The 19,139-nt window shown below is 44.1% G+C and overlaps 1 protein-coding gene across 1 annotated transcript in view; it reads right to left on the reverse strand.

The window, feature by feature from the left end:
• Nucleotides 1-8,825, reverse strand: part of PPRC1 (PPARG related coactivator 1) — a gene marked incomplete in the record, with an annotated part of 41,395 nt that extends 32,570 nt beyond the window's left edge. The window contains 1 exon segment of the mRNA XM_077455665.1: nucleotides 8,664-8,825. Coding sequence (XP_077311791.1) covers nucleotides 8,664-8,744 — 81 coding nt within the window.
• Between the last annotated feature and the right edge of the window lie 10,314 nt (nucleotides 8,826-19,139).

Below are 19,139 nucleotides of genomic sequence, written 5' to 3' on the forward strand. Positions count from 1 at the left end.
TCTTCCCACTAATAAGTAACCAACGACAATCAGAAGATCTTTTAGCTGTCCCAGCAACCATAATGTGAGGGGCCCGTCTGCAACCGATATGCAAGGGGGCCCCATGTCCTAATTGCCACCAATATGTGATGGGACCAGTCTTCTAATGGCCATCAATCGCACACTACAAGTATCGCCTCTGATCTATATCGTTATAATATCATATAAAGTACCATCATCCAGAAGTTGTAATTTTAAAGGAGAAAGCTTAAAATGTAAATACCGGGTAGTCGCTCACACCAACCCCATACGTAGTTCCATTCAGCCATATAATAAATTGGACTATACCGGTACTTGGTAATGGACAAACACTAATGAAATTTAAAATCAATATAATTTTAATAAAGGTATAAAACAAAACAATAATAGAATAATAGCATATTATTGTACTTAAGTGATATTCTATTATTGTTTTGTTTTACACCTTTATTAAAATTATATTGATTTTAAAATTTCATTAGTATTTGTCCATTGTCCATATTTGTACCGGTATAGTCCAATTTATTATATGGCTGAATGGAACTACGTATGGGGTTGGTGTGAGCGACTACCCGGTATTTCCATTTAATCCTCAAATTTTTCTCTCTCCTTGTTTTCTCCCTTTCGGTATCTTGGTTTAACCACCATTTTCCAGTTTTGCCTCTTTTTTCTTTTTTTCTCTCTTTCTTCTTTTAAAATGGGGAATTTTTCTAACAAATTGAACATCAATTTATTCTGCTTCCAGCAGATAACTGCCGCTACTGCTGTTTTACCCCCCCTTGTCCGTCCCCAGGGGGATGTCCCTGTTCTTTGGTTCAGGGCACCTCACTAAATTGCCCCCCCTGCCCTTTTTGGATCTGTCTTTTTACATGGGTGAGTCATTGGCTTTTATAAACCCTGCTGCTTAATGATATTGTTATTTCATTTTCATTTTTTTGCTTTCTGTATATTAAAATGTTTCTCTAATAAATCATTATTATATTTTATCAGATTGTACGGGTGACGCCTCTTGAGAAAGCGACGCTCTGTCGCGAAACTAGTCGAGGAAATACGTCAAAAAAATGTTTTTGTAATACTTCTTGAGATGTATGTTTGTCTCTTGGAATTGTTTTTCTCCTTTTTGTGATGTTATCTTTAATTAATATTTTCAATAAATGCATTTTAAAAAAAAAATACTTTTTCCAAACGATTCTACTTCTATGGTCCCGTAATAGTCCCCCTTCTTCCCTTTTTTGGTTGCTCATAGATGTCCTCTTTTGAGCTCCCTATATTTTCTTCATTACCAAGTACCGGTATAGTCCAATTTATTATATGGCTGAATGGAACTACGTATGGGGTTGGTGTGAGCGACTACCCGGTATTTCCATTTAAGCTTTCTCCTTTATAATGGCCATCAATGTAAGGAGGCCCTACTCTCCTGACCACCACACCACCATTTTTCATGCCTTGATCCATCTTTGTGTCTTAGGCACAACTTAGGCTGCATTCACACCTGAGCGTAACGTTTTCAAGCGTTTTTTGCGGCGTTTTTTTTACCACGAATTTGTGCAGGGCAAAAGGTCACCAATGTTAAAAGAAGAAAAACGCCCAAATCAGCCTGATTCGCGTGACAAAAAAGGGTCCGGAACTTGTTTGAGCTTCAGGCCCCTTTCACACATGCGGATGGTATGTCCGTATTTCATCCATCCGTTTGCGGATGAAATACGGACATACATTCATCCCTATGGGATAGCAGGTGTCTGCGGATGAGCATCCGCAGACACCCGATATCGTCCGCCTCCGCAACAGTCCGATTCTGCAGACGGAGGAAAATCCTATTTTTCTATCCGTCTGCAGAGCGGATCGGACGAACACGGACAGACGGTCCGTACGCATCCGAACCCCATAGAGGAGAATGGAGAGCTGACAGGGCGGTCCCTGCACAGTGTGCGGAGACCGCCCTGTCCGTAGCCAGCTCAGCGGGGACAACGGAGCGATCCCCGCTGAGCGAGCGAATCTTCACGGGGCGGATCATTACTGATCCGTCCCGTGTGAAAGAGGCCTCAGGCGTAGGGCTTCAGGCAACTTGGAGTGGAGATGTGAACCATCTCCATTGAGAATAATGGATTTTTTCCCCTCCAGCGTTTTGTAGCTTCAGGCGTCAAGCTACAAAACGCTCAGGTGTGAATGGGGTCTTAGGGATCATTATACATTAGTTTTAGAGGTTCTACAGGAGGTGAAAAGGTTGACTAACGTTGGGCAGGGAACATCTAAGGTCATTCAGTACAACGTAGAAGAATTTGGAGATTTCAGTCCACCCATCATGTGCTCATCATTTTATAATGCACCAGGTGAAACCTTGTAATTATTTTATAAATGCTCCGGGTGACACCTTGTATCATTTTATAATGCTCCGGGTGACACCTTGTAATCATTAAAGCCTTCAACTAACGAACTGTGCTCCTTCATACTATGTGAATAGCACTCAGGATGAGAAAAGGGGGAAGGGGGGCCGGTCACCATGTGCTCCGTTCTCACCCTTGGACAGTGCTGAGCCGGGCCGCTCCCCGTCCTGTGTACTGGAGGAGAAGTGGATAGATCAGCAGTCCAGGCGGGGAGTGGAGCTCACATTACACACGTGGTGATCGTTCAATCGCTCCTCCCTGAACACGACCAGACAGGAAACCAAACATATGGAAGGAGCCAGCACTGCACTTCATAAACACTGCGAATACCCAACGTCCACCCCCCGACTGGAGACAGCGATCTTCTACATCACAACATCCAATACAGAAGGTCCCCACGAGAGACTGCGATCTTCTACAATCACAACATCCAATACAGAAGGTCCCCACGAGAGACTGCGATCTTCTACAATATGACGTCCAATACACATCTCCCACTGGAGACTGATCTACATCACAACATCCAATACAGAAGGTCCCCACGAGAGACTGCGATCTTCTACAATCACAACATCCAATACAGAAGGTCCCTACGAGAGACTGCGATCTTCTACATCACAACATCCAATACAGAAGGTCCCCACGAGAGACTGCGATCTTCTACAATCACAACATCCAATACAGAAGGTCCCCACGAGAGACTGCGATCTTCTACAATCACAACATCCAATACAGAAGGTCCCCACGAGAGACTGCGATCTTCTACAATCACAACATCCAATACAGAAGGTCCCCACGAGAGACTGCGATCTTCTACAATCACAACATCCAATACAGAAGGTCCCCACGAGAGACTGCGATCTTCTACAATCACAACATCCGATACAGAAGGTCCCCACGAGAGACTGCGATCTTCTACAATCACAACATCCAATACAGAAGGTCCCCACGAGAGACTGCGATCTTCTACAATCACAACATCCAATACAGAAGGTCCCCACGAGAGACTGCGATCTTCTACAATCACAACATCCAATACAGAAGGTCCCTACGAGAGACTGCGATCTTCTACAATCACAACATCCAATACAGAAGGTCCCCACGAGAGACTGCGATCTTCTACAATCACAACATCCAATACAGAAGGTCCCCACGAGAGACTGCGATCTTCTACAATCACAACATCCAATACAGAAGGTCCCCACGAGAGACTGCGATCTTCTACAATCACAACATCCAATACAGAAGGTCCCCACGAGAGACTGCGATCTTCTACAATCACAACATCCAATACAGAAGGTCCCCACGAGAGACTGCGATCTTCTACAATCACAACATCCAATACAGAAGGTCCCCACGAGAGACTGCGATCTTCTACAATCACAACATCCAATACAGAAGGTCCCTACGAGAGACTGCGATCTTCTACATCACAACATCCAATACAGAAGGTCCCCACGAGAGACTGCGATCTTCTACAATATGACGTCCAATACACAACATCTCCCACTGGAGACTGATCTACAGTACAACGTCCAATATATGGACCCCACCAGAGACCGCGATCTTCTACACCCGGGATCCTCAAACTACGGCCCTCCAGCTGTTGTGAAACTACACATCCCATGAGGCATTGTAAAACTCTGACATTCACAAACATGACCAGGCATGATGGGAATTGTAGTTCCTAAACAACTGGAGGGCCGTAGTTTGAGGACCCATATCCTACACCGTCCAATACACGTCCCCCACCAGAAACTGCGATCTTCTACAATAAAAAATGTCCAATACACATCCCCCACAAGAAACTGCGATCTTCTACAATGTCAAAATATGTCCCCCACCAGAGACTGAGCCACCTCGACTCCATCCAACGCTAAAAGTTTTGCCTTTAGGTTATACTTAAAATATATACCAAGGAACGATCGTCCTTCCAATGACAGATCAGATCCATGACTACCACCAACACCAAATACTTATAACAATGATCATAAATATAAATCCTGAATAATAAAAATAACACGAATAATAATAATAATAATCCTCCATGTGAGTCAGAGACAATGGAACAATGTGTAGATATTATACACAGTGAGGTAATATTCAAAGCACATAACCGACACGGGTCACATACAAGTCAATGTCTCACTCTCCACATTTCCAATATTCTACATTCAAGTGCATCTTCAATGTATATTTTGGATATAGTAAGGGGGGGGGGGGGGCTGGGGGGGTGTCACAACCAGGGTGGATGAAAATATAAAAAAAAAAAAAAACACTTTAAAATGGATTTAAATGCAGATTTTTAATTTAAAGCAGACTTTTTTTGATTTAAATAGCGGATCTCTTTTTTTTTTATTATTTAAAAAGCGGATCTCTTTTTTTTTTATTATTTAAAAAGCGGATCTCTTTTTTTTTTATTATTTAAAAAGCGGATCTCTTTTTTTTATTATTTAAAAAGCTTTTTTTTTTATTTAAAAAGCTTTTTTTTTTATTTAAAAAGCTTTTTTTTTATTTAAAAAGCTTTTTTTTTTTTATTTAAAAAGCTTTTTTTTTTTATTTAAAAAGCTTTTTTTTTTTATTTAAAAAGCTTTTTTTTTTTATTTAAAAAGCTTTTTTTTTTTATTTAAAAAGCTTTTTTATGTAGCATGAGGCTGTATATTCTGCGATATTTACGTTTTTTGTAAACTCATAATAAATCCAAGCTCTGCAAGCTGAGATAACTGCATTGATGCGTTCACACAAGTGTCACAGTAACCATGAGATAAAACAAAGTTCGGGAATATTCCCTCACCCCATTGCTTTGCACATTTATGTACACTACAAACTGTATGATTGTTTGAAGAGAAGAAGTCGCAGGCTCCAAGTGTGAGGAGGAAGGGCAAGCAGTAAAAATGAAAGTGAAACCTTCTAAGCAGCTTATAAAGCTTTGTGATCGTTCTGCACGTGGCTCGAACTGTTTTATTTCTCCCATGGGGAGCAAAATAGCAGCAGCCGTAAAAGAGACCCAGTTTGGGATTATTTACTAACCTGACGGCTTATTATTCTGCATGGAAACCTTAATTTTGTTTGCAAATATTTCAGATCTATCATGGCGGCGCCTGTTGGCGGGCATCCCCTCACCTAGTGTCGCCACATCACTAGCCATCCCATTAAAGTGAATGGGACTGTCGGTGCGCCAACCGCGGGGTCAGGGGAGGCAGGGAAACAAAACAGCTTAAACTAAAGCTCCTTCTATACACACATCAGACTGAATCTCTCCATAATACTGATAGTCTGACATCACTGATCTCTCAGATTTGCGATTGGTGGATTCTTCAGCACAGTGACATCATACTGTCAGATGGGAGGAGCTCCGCAGTAGGCATTCTGGAAACACATTGGCTGGACCCAGAACTCTTTATATAATGTCAGCTCCACAGGGGTCAGTGTGCAGTGCGCCTGTCGATTAGCTCTCCAAGCAGGGATCAGTGGCAGAATGCAGTGTGTAACAGTAAGTGGTAGCATGCAGGCATCAGTGGCAGCAGGCAGCGCACCAGTGGCAGTATGCAATGCGCAGGGGATCGGTGGTCCGTGGCAGTGTGCGTGGGGACCAGTGGAAGCAGGCAGTGTGTAGGGATCGTGGCAGCAGGCAGTGCTCCATGGTGGTGCACAGTGTGTGGGGATCAGTGACAGCATGCAGTGTGTAGGGATCAGTGGTAATGCGTGGGACTCAGTGGCAGGATGTAGTGTGTAGGGATCGGTGGCAGCAGCCAGGGCACGGGGATCCATTGTGGTGCGCAGCGTGTGGTGATCTGTGGCAACATGCAGTGTGTAGGGATCAGTGGCAGCAGGCGGGGCTCCATGGTGGTGCACAGTGTGTAGGGCTCCATGGTGGTGCGCAGTGTGTGGGGATCCGTGGCATCATGCAGTGTGTAGGGATTGGTGGCAGCAGGCGGGGCTCCATGGTGGTGTGCAGTGTGTGGGGATCCGTGGCAGCATGCAGGGATCGGTGGCAGCAGGAAGGGCGCGGGGCTCTGTGGTGGTACGCAGTTTGTGGGGATCCGTGGCAGCATGCAGGGATCAGTGGCAATGTGTAGGGATCGTGGCAGCAGGCAGGGCGTGGGGGTCTATGGTGGTTCGCAGTGTGTGGGGATTGATGGCAGTGTGTGGGGATCAGTGGCAGCAGGCAGGGCTCTGTGATGGTGCGCAGTGAGTGGGGATCAGTGGCAGCAGGCAGCGTGCGGGGATCCACGGCAGCACGCAGGGCATGGTGATCTGTGGCAGCATGCAGGGATCCGTGGCAGTAGTCAGTTAGGGATCGGTGGTGTGCAGTTTGTGGGGATCTGTGGCATCATGCAGTGTGTAGGGATTAGTGGAAATGCATGGGGATCAATGGCAGCATGCAGTGTGTAGGGATTAGTGGCAATGCATGGGGATCAATGGCAGCATGCAGTGTGTAGAGATCGGTGGCAGTGTGTAGGGATTGGTGGCAGCAGGCAGGGCGCGGGGCTCCATGGTGGTGTGCAGTGTGTGGGGATCCACGGCAGCATGCAGTGTGTAGGGATTAGTGGCAATGCGTGGGGATCAGTGGCAGCACGCAGTGTGTGGGGATTGGTGGCAGCAGGCAGGGCTCCATGGTGGTGCGCAGTGTGTGGGGATCCGTGATAGCATGCAGGGATCCGTGGCAATGCGCAGGGATCCGTGGCAGCAGGCAGCGTGTAGGGATCGGTGGCAGCAGGCAGGGCTCCATGGTGGTGCGCAGCGTGTGGGGATCTGTGGCAGCAGGCAGGGCTCCATGGTGGTGCGCAGCGTGTGGGGATCTGTGGCAGCAGGCAGGGCTCCATGGTGGTGCGCAGCGTGTGGGGATCTGTGGCAGCAGGCAGGGCTCCATGGTGGTGCGCAGCGTACGGGGATCTGTGGCAGCAGGCAGGGCTCCATGGTGGTGCGCAGCGTGTAGGGATCCGTGGTAGCAGGCAGGGCGCGGGGGGATCCGTGGCAGCAGGCAGGGAGCGGAGGATCCGTGGCAATGTGTGGGGATCAGTGGCAGCATGCAGTGTGTAGGGGATCAGTGGCAGTGTGTAGCAATTGGTGGCAGCAGGCAGGGCGCGGGGGATCTGTGGCAGCAGGCAGGGCGCGGGGGATCCGTGGCAATGTGTGGGGATCAGTGGCAGCATGCAGTGTGTAGGGATCTGTGACAGTGTGTAGCGATTGGTGGCAGCAGGCAGGGCGTGGGACTCCATAGTGGTGCACAGTGTGTGGGGATCCGTGGCTGCATGCAGTGTGTAGGGATCAGTGGCAACGCACAGGGCTCCGCGGCAGCGTGTAGGGATCGTGGCAGCACGCAGGGATTAGTGGAAATGTGTGGGGATTGGTGGCAGTGTGTAGGGATCAGTGGCAGCAGGCAGAGTGCAGAGCTCCGTGTCAGCATGCAGTGTGTAGGCATCAGTGGCAATGCGCAGGGATCGGTGGCAGCAGGCAGCGTGTAGGGATCGTGGCAGCATGCAGGGATTAGTGGAAATGTGTGGGGATTGGTGGCAGCAGGCAGAGTGCAGAGCTCCGTGTCAGCATGCAGTGTGTAGGCATCAGTGGCAATGTGCAGGGATCGGTGGCAGCAGGCAGGGCTCCATGGTGGTGCGCAGTGTGTGGGAATCGGTGGCAGCATGCAGGGCTCCCTGGTGGTGTGCAGATCCGTGGCAGCAGGCAGGGCTCCATGCATGTGTGCAGTGTGTAGGGATCAGTGGCAATGCGTGGGAATCAGTGGCAGCATGCAGGGCGTGGGGGTCCATGGTGGTGCGCAGCGTGTGATGATCCGTGGTAGCATGCAGGGATCCGTGGCAGTAGTCAGGTAGGGATCGGTGGCAGTAGTCAGGTAGGGATCCGTGGCAGCAGGCGGGGCTCCATGATGGTGCACAGTGTGTAGGGATCAGTGGCAATGCGTGGGGATCAGTGGCAGCAGGCAGGGCGCGGGGCTCCATGGTGGTGCGCAGTGTGTGGGGATCGGTGGCAGCGTGCAGTGTGTAGGGATCAGTGATGGCCATGCTGCTCCTCAGTATGCAGAGTGTGAGCTCCTCATGCAGAGAGTCTCCCCCGGTCTCCGGTGGTGTCAGCCCCTCCCCCGGTCTCCGGTGGTGTCAGGCCCGGTCTTCGGTGGTGTCAGGCCCGGACTCCGGTGTTTCCTCCATCCACGTGTCACCGGTTCTCGGCACGCACAGACTTCCTGCCGCCCCCCCCCCGCTCCCTCTTGTCCTCCCCCGGCGTCCCCCCGGTCGGTCCCGGTACCTGTAGCGGTCCTGAGGCGGTGAAGAGCTCCATCCCCCCGATAGTCAGGGTCTCCTCTCCCGTTCCCCACCGCGCCGCCATCTTTCCCCCTCCGATCCCAGGTTGAGCCGGCGTCCGGGAACACGTGGTGCCAGCCGCATGGGAGGGGGCGGGGGCTAAGAGCGCTGCGTCACCGGTAGCGAGGGGCGGGGCGGGGCCTGCGGGAAGAAAGTTGTGCTGGCAGGGAGTGAGCTCTGCACTCATCTCTATAGAGGGGCCGCCCTGACACACACACACACTGCACATCATCATAGACACCTCTACAGCCAGGAGTCTGACGATTCAAATCTAATTTTTGCGTTTAAAAGTCAGAATTCTCACAATAAAGTCAGAATGATGTGTTTAAAATTCAGAATTCCAAAATTACAGTCAGAATTCTGATAAAGTCAGATTTTTACATTTAAAAGTCAGAACAATACGTTTGAAAGTCAGGATTCTAAGTACAAAGATCAGAATTATGACACGGAAGTCAGAATTATGTATTTAAAGATTAGGATTTCAAGACAATTTTTTTTTTAAAAATCTGAATTCTGAGGTTAAAGTCAGCATTATGGGATTTGAATCAGAGTTTTACACGTAAAAGTCAGAATTCTTGGATTAAAGTCAGAACCTTGCATGTAAAAGTCAGCATTCTGGGATTAAAGTCAGCTTCCTGATATTAAAGTAGAAATTTTGCAATCGAAAGTGAGAAATCTGGGATTAAAGTCAGAAACTTGCATTTAAAAGTCAGCATTCTGGGATTAGAGCGAATGCAGCTGTGTTTTGTAGGGATCTGCCGCTCTCTTGCTGTTCACCTGCTACCCAACTCCATCTTAATGTCAGAATTTTGTAATATAAAGGTCAAGATTCTAAGACTAAAAGTCAGAATTCCAAGGTTAAAAGTAGCATTCTGGGATTCAAGTCAGAATTCTGAATGTAAAAGTCAGAATTCCGGGATTAAAGTCAGAAACTGGCATGTAAAACTCAGAATTCTGGGATTACAGTAAAGCGAACGCAGCTATGTCTTGCAGAGATCTGCCATCCCACTGCTGCCTATCTGCTCACCCAACCCCAAATTCAGAATTTTGTATTTAAAGGTCAGTATTCTAAGACTAAAAGTCAAAATTTTACAAGGTTAAAGTCAGCTTTCTGGGATTCATGTCAGAATTCTGCATGTAAAAGTCAGACTTTTGAGAATATTGTCAGAAACTGGCATTTGAAAGTTAGAATTCTAAGATTATATTGAGCATTCTGACACTAAAGAAAAAAAAATTGCAGTCAAAAAGTCAGAATTCTGGGATTAAATGTCAGAAGTTTGCATGTAAAAATCAGGATTCTGAAAAAAAAAAAAAAAAAAAAAATCAGGATTCTGAGATTAAAATCAGATTTTTGCATTTAAAAGTCAGAATTCTCAGAATAAAGTCAGAATTTTGCATTGAAAAGGTCAGAATTCTGTGATTAAAAGTCCAAACTACATTTGACAAATTCAAATTTAGAAAATATGACTTTTAGCTCAGAATTTTGAGTTAATGAAAACTCATAATGTGCAGAAAAGCGCAACCTAACTGACTTGGTGTGAATAAGCCCTAAAAGTCAGAATATTTACTTTAATATCTTATAGTTTTGCATTAATTCAAAGTCCGAATTCTGTGAATGAAAATCAGAATTATGAGATTAAAATCAGAACGTTGTGTTTAAAAGATAGAATCCTGTGGTTAAATGTCAAAACTCTGAGTTTGAAAGTTAGAACTCACAGATGAAAACTCAGAATCCTGACTTTATTATCTCAGAATTCTGGCCTAATGAACACTCAGATTTCTGTGATACACAGTCCTGAGCTTCAAGGTCAGTATTCTGTAATTAAAATTCCGAATTCTGAATTTTAAAGTCAGAATTTAGTATGATACATTTCTCATATTCCTAAATGGCAAAAAAATGACTTTAATCTCAGAATTCTGACTTTTATATGAAAAAAAAGAAGTTTAATCTCATAATTATTACTTTTAAATGCAAGATACTGACTTTGATCACAGAATTCTTACTTTTAAATAAAAAAAATAAAAAAATGACTTTAACCACTAACCACTCCCTCCCACCCACCACTGGGCAGTGTGGGCTCTCATTCTGGGTGGACGTCATATGACGGCTTCCCAGAACGACCGCTCTCACGCACCCGCAGGGGCACGCAGATTGGCGATCGCGGCCGCGCTGTGTTGCTAGGGCACAGCGCAACCCTGATCACTGTAAAGAGCCGAGGCCGCAATTCTTTAACCATATGATCGGCTGTGTCCAATCACAGCTTGTCACATGTAAACGCAGAGATGCCGGTAATCGGCGCTCCTCGCCTCGCACTGACAGAGTGTGAGGAGAGGAGAGCCGATCAGCGGCATCTCCTCGTGGAGGACATCTAGGTGTGTAATCAGGTCAGTGATGATCAGTGACCTGATAACAATTAAGTGCCCACCAGTGCCAGTAATGAGTGCCCACCACTGCCAGCAATCAGTGGCCATTACTGATGGCAGTCAGTGCTGGCTATCAGTGCTGCCCATCAATGCCCATCAGCGCCGCCTATCCTTGCTACCTATCTGTGCCCACCAGTGCCTCCTATCTGTGCCCACCAAAAAAAAAAAAAAAAAAAGGAAAGACGACTACAGGATGCAGAATTCTGACTTTTAAATGCAAGATTCTGACATGATCACAAAATTCTGACTTTTAAATGAAAAAAAAAGACTTTAGTCTCAGAATTCTGACTTTTAAATGCAAGATTCTGACATGATCACAAAATTCTGACTTTTAAATGAAAAAAAAGACTTCAGTCTCAGAATTCTGACTTTTAAATGCAAGATTCTGACATGATCACAAAATTCTGACTTTTAAATGAAAAAAAAAAAAGACTTCAGTCTCCGAATTCTGACTTTTAAATGCAAGATTCTGACATGATCACAAAATTCTGACTTTTAAATGAAAAAAAAAGACTTCAGTCTCAGAATTCTGACTTTTACATGCAAAATTCTGTCTTTTAATCTCAGAACTCTGATTTATGCCTCCGTTCATTTAGGATAGGTGGCTGGATCCATGCAGTCCCTGCTTTCCCATTGGTGCACTATCTGCATGCAGCACCTGGTGGCTCCAGCCTGATTCACTAGAATCCTTCCTTTTCGATCAACCTCTTACCTATTTATTTGCAGCTATTTGTATCGATTTGCATTTAACAATAGATGAACAGAACCCATACCAGCCAGACATTGGAGGATCGGTTGTGTGGGGCTCATTCACATGGCCATTCGCTCTGTGTAAGTAGTCCATCTTTGGGGGGAGGGGTGGGGGGGGGGCTGTTGCTGCACCTACACAGTGGCTTATCTTAAAGGAGCAGACGTTCTGGGATTGAAAGTCAGAATTTTGCATAAGTCAGGTTTTTTTTTATAATAAGAATAAGAATTCTGAGATTAAAGTCAGATTTTTTTTCATTTTAAAAGTCAGAATTCTGTGATTATGTCATAATCTTGCATTTAAAAGTCTGGCAGATGTACAAATACCCCGAAGAAGAGGACAATGTAAGGAAAGTGACTGAGCACCTGTCTTGTATTTATTCCTGTCGTTGAGCCATTTGCTGTGACACCGGTCCGCACTCCCTGCTGTCAATCATCGGTTTCCTGGGCGGCACATAGGACGGGTGGGTTATACACAGACATATCTGTGGGGGGGAGGCGGGGGGGGGCAATTTGGCAAGGAAGGATTAGTTGGCCTTTATATAAGGGCTCATTCACACTATGGGCAGTGACCTGCATTTTTTGCACAGAACAATGAAAAAACAATTGTTTTCAATGTGTCCCGTTCACACCGCGTCGCAGACGTGCCGCGATTTTCTGTGGGCAACTTTTACGCGATTCGGCACGCCGCGCATAGGGCAGCCACATTCACTTCAATGGACTGTCTGTCGTCCAAAATAAGCTCCTGGTCCTTTTTCGGGGTGTTTTACATGCATTGCATTTGTTTGATTTTATCTTTTTTGGCCTTGTTTGCCTTGCGGTGCGTTTATGCATGTTTGCGTGCGTTGCATTGCGCTGAAAAAAAGTAGTGCATGCCGTAAAGAGCGGCTCCTCGGGTAAATTTTAATACTGGGAGTTATGGCATTTAGCTGCAGCCACAACCCCAGTGTTAACCACTTGCCTACTGGGCACTTTCACCCCCTTCCTGCCCAGGCCAATTATCAGCTTTCGGCGATGTCAGACTTTGACTGACAATTACGCGGTCATGCTACACTGTACACATAGGACATTTTTATCCCACAAACAGAGCTTTCTATTGGTGGTATTTAATTCCTGTTAGAGTTTTATATCTTTGCTAACCAAATGAAAAACGACCGAAAATGTTGAAAACAAAAACGTTTTTTCTTAGTTTCGGTTATAAAATGTTATGAATAAGTAATTTTTCTTCTTCACTGATGGGCGCTGATGAGGTGGCACTAATAGACACTGATGAGGCTGCACTAATGATTCTGCACTGATGGGCACTGATGAAGTTACACTTATAGGCCTCACTGATGGGCACTGATGAGGAGACACTTATAGGCCTCACTGATGGGCACTGATGAGGAGACACTTATAGGCCTCACTGATGGGAACTGATGAGGACCCACTTATGAGCACTGATGAGGCGGCACTGATGAGCCAGCACTGATAGACACTAATGATGAGGCACTGATGGGGTGGCACTGATAGGCAGCACTGATGGCCACAGATGAGGAGGCACTTATAGGCCTCACTGATGGGAACTGATGAGGAGGCACTTATGGGCACTGATGAGACAGCACTGAGGAGGCACTTATAGGCCTCACTGATGGGAACTGATGAGGAGGCACTTATGGGCCTCACTGATGGGCACTGATGAGCCGGCACTGAGGAGGAGGCACTGATAGGCCTCACTGATGTGCGCTGATGAGGCTGCACTGATGGGCATTGATGAGGAGGCACTTATAGGCCTCACTGATGGGAACTGAGGCAGAGGCACTTATGGGCACTGATGAGGCGGCACTGATGAGGAGGCCCTGATAGGCCTCACTGATGGGCACTGATGAGCCAGCACTGAGAGGCACTGATGAGGAGGCACTGATGGGGTGGCACTGATATGCAGCACTGATGGGCACTGATGGGCTGCACTGATGGGCTGCACTGATGGGCACTGATAGGCAGCACTGATGGGCTGCACTGATGGGGCTGCCCTGATTATCAGGGTAGATGTCCCCTGCAAGGATTGCCGGTTGCTGTCAGCATGAGGAGAGGAGAGCCATTAACTGTTTACATTGACCTGTTTGATTAGACACAGCTGATCACATGGTAACGAGCCACTGTGATTGGCTGTTTAACCCTATCTGTGATCAGTTCTGTCTGAAGGACACAGGGATCACAGAGCGCTCTTGATGCGTGCCCCAGGGGGCCCATCAGTGTGAAAAGGTCCGCAGAAGGCGGCTCCCGCTCCCCAGGAATAACACTGGTGGCCTCGGAGGACGCTCCTCTATTTCTGCCCGGACACTTTCTTTCTTTGGCTCGGATGCAACTATTTCCCGGATCATAAAAGTTCTGGCGGCGGCGGAGATCAGCAGAGTGACCGTCCGGTGACGGGTATTTATAGATCGGTGTTTTCAGGAACAACATCTCAAATGTTTTGCTGCGTATCCACATGGAGGTTATTATGTTTGCAGTACAGTGAACTCCGCTCCATTCAGGAAGAGCAACACTTATTTTGTCAGGGTTGAGGGTTACCCCCTAACCTTGGTGTTTATTTAGAATTATTATTTGTATTATTATTGTTATTATTATTTATTTTGTTAGGGTTGGGGGTAAGAGTCCCCCCCTCCCCCAACCCTGGTGTTTATTTTTATTTTTAATTAACACTATTTTTATTATTATTATTACTTATTTATTTTGTTAGATTTTGGGGTTATGGTTACCCCCTAACCCTGGTGTTTATTTATTTATAATTATTCTTTTTACTATTATTAATATTATTAGTTATTTATTTTGTTAGGTATGGGGTTAGACTTAACCCCTAACCTTGGTGTTTGTTTATTTATTATTCGTTTTTTTTGTTTTGTTTTTTTAGGGTTGGGGGTTAGGGTTACCCCCAACACATGTGTTTATTTATTTATAATATTAATAATAATAATTATTATTATTATTATTAGTGGATTATGGTTATCCCCTAACACATGTGTTTATTTATTTATATTAATAATAATACTTATTATTATTATTATTATTATTATTATTAGCTATGTATTAATTTTGGTAGGGTTTGGGGTTAAGGTTACCCCCTAACCCTGGTGTTTATTTATAATTATTATTGTATTATTATTGTCATTATTAGTTATTTATTTTGTTAGGGATGGAGGTTAGACTTACCACATAAGCCTTGTGTTTGTTTGTTTATAATTATTACTATTTTATTAATATTATTGGTTATTTTGTTAGGGTTGGGGGCTAAACGTACCACCTAACCATGGTCTTTATTTATTTATAATTATTACTATTTTATTAATATTATTAGCTATTTATTTTGTTAGGGCTGAAGGTTAGACTTACCCCTAACCCTGGCGTTTGTTTATTTATTATTATCATTAGCTATTTATTTTGATAGGGTTGGGGGCTAAACTTACCCCCTAAACTTGGTGTTTATTTATTTATAATTATTTTTATTAATATTAGTTATTTATTTTGTTAGGGGTTAGGGTTACCCCCTAACCCTGGTGTTTGTTTATGTATTAATTATTATTATTATTATTATTATTATTTTTAGTATTATTATTTATTTATTTTGTTAGGGATAAGGGTTAGGGGTTAAGGATAACCCCTAACTCCTAAGAAGAAATGTAATAAATTAATAGAAGATAAATAAATATGAAAAATAAATAAATACATAAACAATAATATCATTTCTTATTTATTTTGTTAGCCTTACCCCCTAACCCTGGTGTTTGTTTATTTATTATTATCATTAGTTGTTAGGGTTGGGGGCTAAACTTACGCCCTAAACCTGGTGTTTATTTATTCATAATTATTTTTTATTATTATTAATATTATTAGTTATTTCTTTTGTTAGGTGTGGGGGTTAGACTTAAACCCTATCCCTGGTGTTTGTTTATTTATTATTATTCGTTTTTTTTGTTTTTGTTTGTTTGTTTGTTAGGGTTGGGGGCTGAACTTACCCCTAACCCTGGTGTTTATTTATTTATAATTATTACTATTTTATTAATATTATTAGTTATTTATTTATTTTAGGGTTGGAGGTTAGACTTACCCCCTAACCCTGGTGTTTGTTTATTTATTCTTATCATCAGTTATTTATTTTGTCAGGTTTGGGGGTTAAACGTACCCCCTAAACCTAGTGTCTTTTTATTTATAATTATTTGTATTATTATTTATTTGTTGGGGTTGGAGGTTAGACTTACCCCCTGACCATGGTGTTTGTTTATTTATTATTATCATTAGTTGTTAGAGTTGGGGGCTAAACTTACGCCCTAAACCTGGTGTTTATTTATTTATAATTATTTTTATCATTATTAATATTATTAGTTATTTCTTTTGTTAGGTGTGGGGGTTAGACTTACCCCCTAACCCTGGTGTTTGTTTATTTATTATTATTCGTTTTTTTTTTTGTTTGTTTGTTATTGTTGGGGGCTAAATTTAACCCTAACCCTAACCCTGGTGTTTACTTCTTTATAATTATTACTATTTTATTAATATTATAAGTTCTTTTTTTCTATTTATTATTATTATTATTATTATTATTATTATTAGTTTTGTATTAGTCAGGTGTGGGGGTTAGACTTATCCCCTAACCCTGGTGTTTGCTTATTTATTATTATTAGTTATTATTAGTTTTTTTTTTTGTTTGTTTGTTTTTTTATTGTTGGAGGTTAGACTTACCCCCTAACCCTGGTATTTGTTTATTTATTCTTATCATCAGTTATTTATTTTGTTAGGTTTGGGGGCTAAACCTGCCCCCTAAACCTAGTGCCTTTTTATTTATTATTATTTATTTGTTTGGGTTGGAGGTTAGACTTACCCCCTAACCCTGGTGTTTGTTTATTTATTTATTATTATTTTTAGTATTATTATGTATTTATTTTGTTAAGGGTAACCCCTAACTCCTAACAAAAAATGAAATAAATAAATAAATAAATAAATATGAAAATAAATAAATAGAAATGAAATAAATATAAAAAATAAATAAATAGAAAATAAATAAATATAAGAAATAAATAAAAACATAAACACCGGAAAGAAGAAAATGAAGGGAATGAAAAAGGTGAAAAACAGAAACAAAAAATGAGACAGATGATATTTTTCTCTGTTGGCTAATGAAAAAAAGAAATGCCAAAAATGTACAAAATGTGCAAAAAAACGCTCAAAAACACACACTACAAAATGCTAAAAAAAAAAAAAAAACACCCAAAAATGCAACGCTCGAGTAAGAATACCGCTTTAGACGCACAATAAGGTGGAAAGTTTTAAACGGTCACACGTGTCCCATGGTTCCTCTTTCACGTGCAGCACAAATGATTTACATTGTATCACTTTTACATCCTGTTTTTTTTTTTTTTTTTTTTTTAGAAAGTTGTAGAAAGTCACAAAAATTGGGGGGAGGTTTTATCCTGAGACGGCCACAGCTGTGGGTGGTGCGTATCCGTAACATCATCCGCAGTGTTGTACAATCACATGGCAGCGTGTCTGTGTGATAGTGAGACCGGATGAACGGTGTTACTAGGTAACGCGTTCATAAACCACTTCGGCCCTAGGAGGTTTTACCCCCCAAAATTGCTGCACCCAACATAAATCCCCTCCTCTCTATCTCTTTGTGGTGCCCCCGCCCCACCTCACATGATACCACAGTGCCCAGGGCAACTGTCGCTCCTGCCCACCCCTTGCCCCCCTCCCCCCCGCAGAGCTTTCCTCATCTCCCGCTGGGCAGCTGCTGCGGGCATGCAGGGGGATGTTTCAAGATGGGAGAGCGGGGGATGGGGCTAGTAAATAAGTATATTTACTGACTCCTTCCTTTCCTGAATGAACACAGTGAGTGATCTGTACCGGTCGTCCCTGTGTCCATTCATCACTGAAGCATAGCAAACTGTTTGCTATGCTTGAGTTTGTGGATGTGCAGGAGCGCTTTCCTCTTCATTCATCTTTGGAGCTGAGGCTACAGAGAAAGGGATTGATAAATCTATGTCCTCTATGTCACTTTTGGATGGGGGGGGGGAGGGAGGCTGTATGGGTCTCCATGATTTCTGATTATCACCAAGAGTGAAAGAATTTTACAAATTGTTGGTTGTCACCAGAGCAGGAATAGAGGGGAAATCTTCCAATGGGGACACTAGTTCTGGTGATTTCCTCGCATTGCAGGGATCTCCCCTCACTTCCTGTTTTGGCTATGGGACAGGAAGTGAAGGGAAATCTCTGCAATGGGGACACAGATGGCAAAAAAAAAAATCGGAGGATATAACCCTCCTTTACTCTATCCAAAATAAACGCGGCAAAAAGCTATATGAGCTACTTTGCTGCATTTGTCGAGTGTAGGCCCGCCCTATGCACGGGCGAGCAAGGACGCAAGCAGATTGGTGCGATTTTAATGTGCCTTCTCAATAGACTTAGGTGTGAATGCAGCCTCAAAAGGAAACATTTTTTAGTCATTTCTTACCCGTATTTTTTTCGGGGCTTACCTGGCAGATCGGGGGAAACCCCCAAAAACCGACCCGGTGAGTTTGCGGTGGCTGGTTACAGAGGCGAGCGGAGGAAGGATGGCCTCCGCTCATCTCTATAGCCTTGGAGGACTGGAGCGACTTAATGACGTCACTTCTGGTTCCAGCCCATTGTAAGCGAGGCCATCAATGTTTTTATTTTTTTATCTAATGCTTTAAAGCGGAGGTCCACCCTAAAGTGGACCTTCCGCTCATCGGAACCCTCCCCCCCTCCGGCGCCACAATTGGCACCTTTCAGGGGGGAGGGGGGTGCAGATACCTGTACAGTACAGGTATCTGCACCCACTTCCGGGATAGCTGTCTGCGGAAAGGGGCGTAGATTACGCCCCTTCCTGCAAATGCCCCGCTGCCTGCTGGAAAACACACAGATCCCAGAGGCAGCGGGGACCGTCCTTATTGCGCAGCGCGGCTCGCGCATGCGCAGTAGGGAACCGGGAAATGAAGCCGAAAGGCTCCATTTCCTGATTCCCATACCCAAGATGGCGGCGGCAGCACCCGAGATACGATCTACAGATCGGCTTCGGGTGCCGACATCGCGGGCGCGCTGGACAGGTAAGTGTCACTATTTTAAAAGTCAGCAGCTGCAGTATTTGTAGCTGCTGGCTTTTAAAAAAAAAAAAAACGCGGAGTCCCGGTGGACTCCCGCTTTAAATCAGGGATATGTATTAGCGGACCTCCAGCTGTTGCAAAACTACAAGTCCCAT

Source organism: Lithobates pipiens, unplaced genomic scaffold (assembly GCF_037356315.1).
Source record: "Lithobates pipiens isolate NorthernLeopardFrog02 unplaced genomic scaffold, aLitPip1_a1.2 Scaffold_25, whole genome shotgun sequence".
Lineage (NCBI taxonomy): Eukaryota > Metazoa > Chordata > Amphibia > Anura > Ranidae > Lithobates > Lithobates pipiens.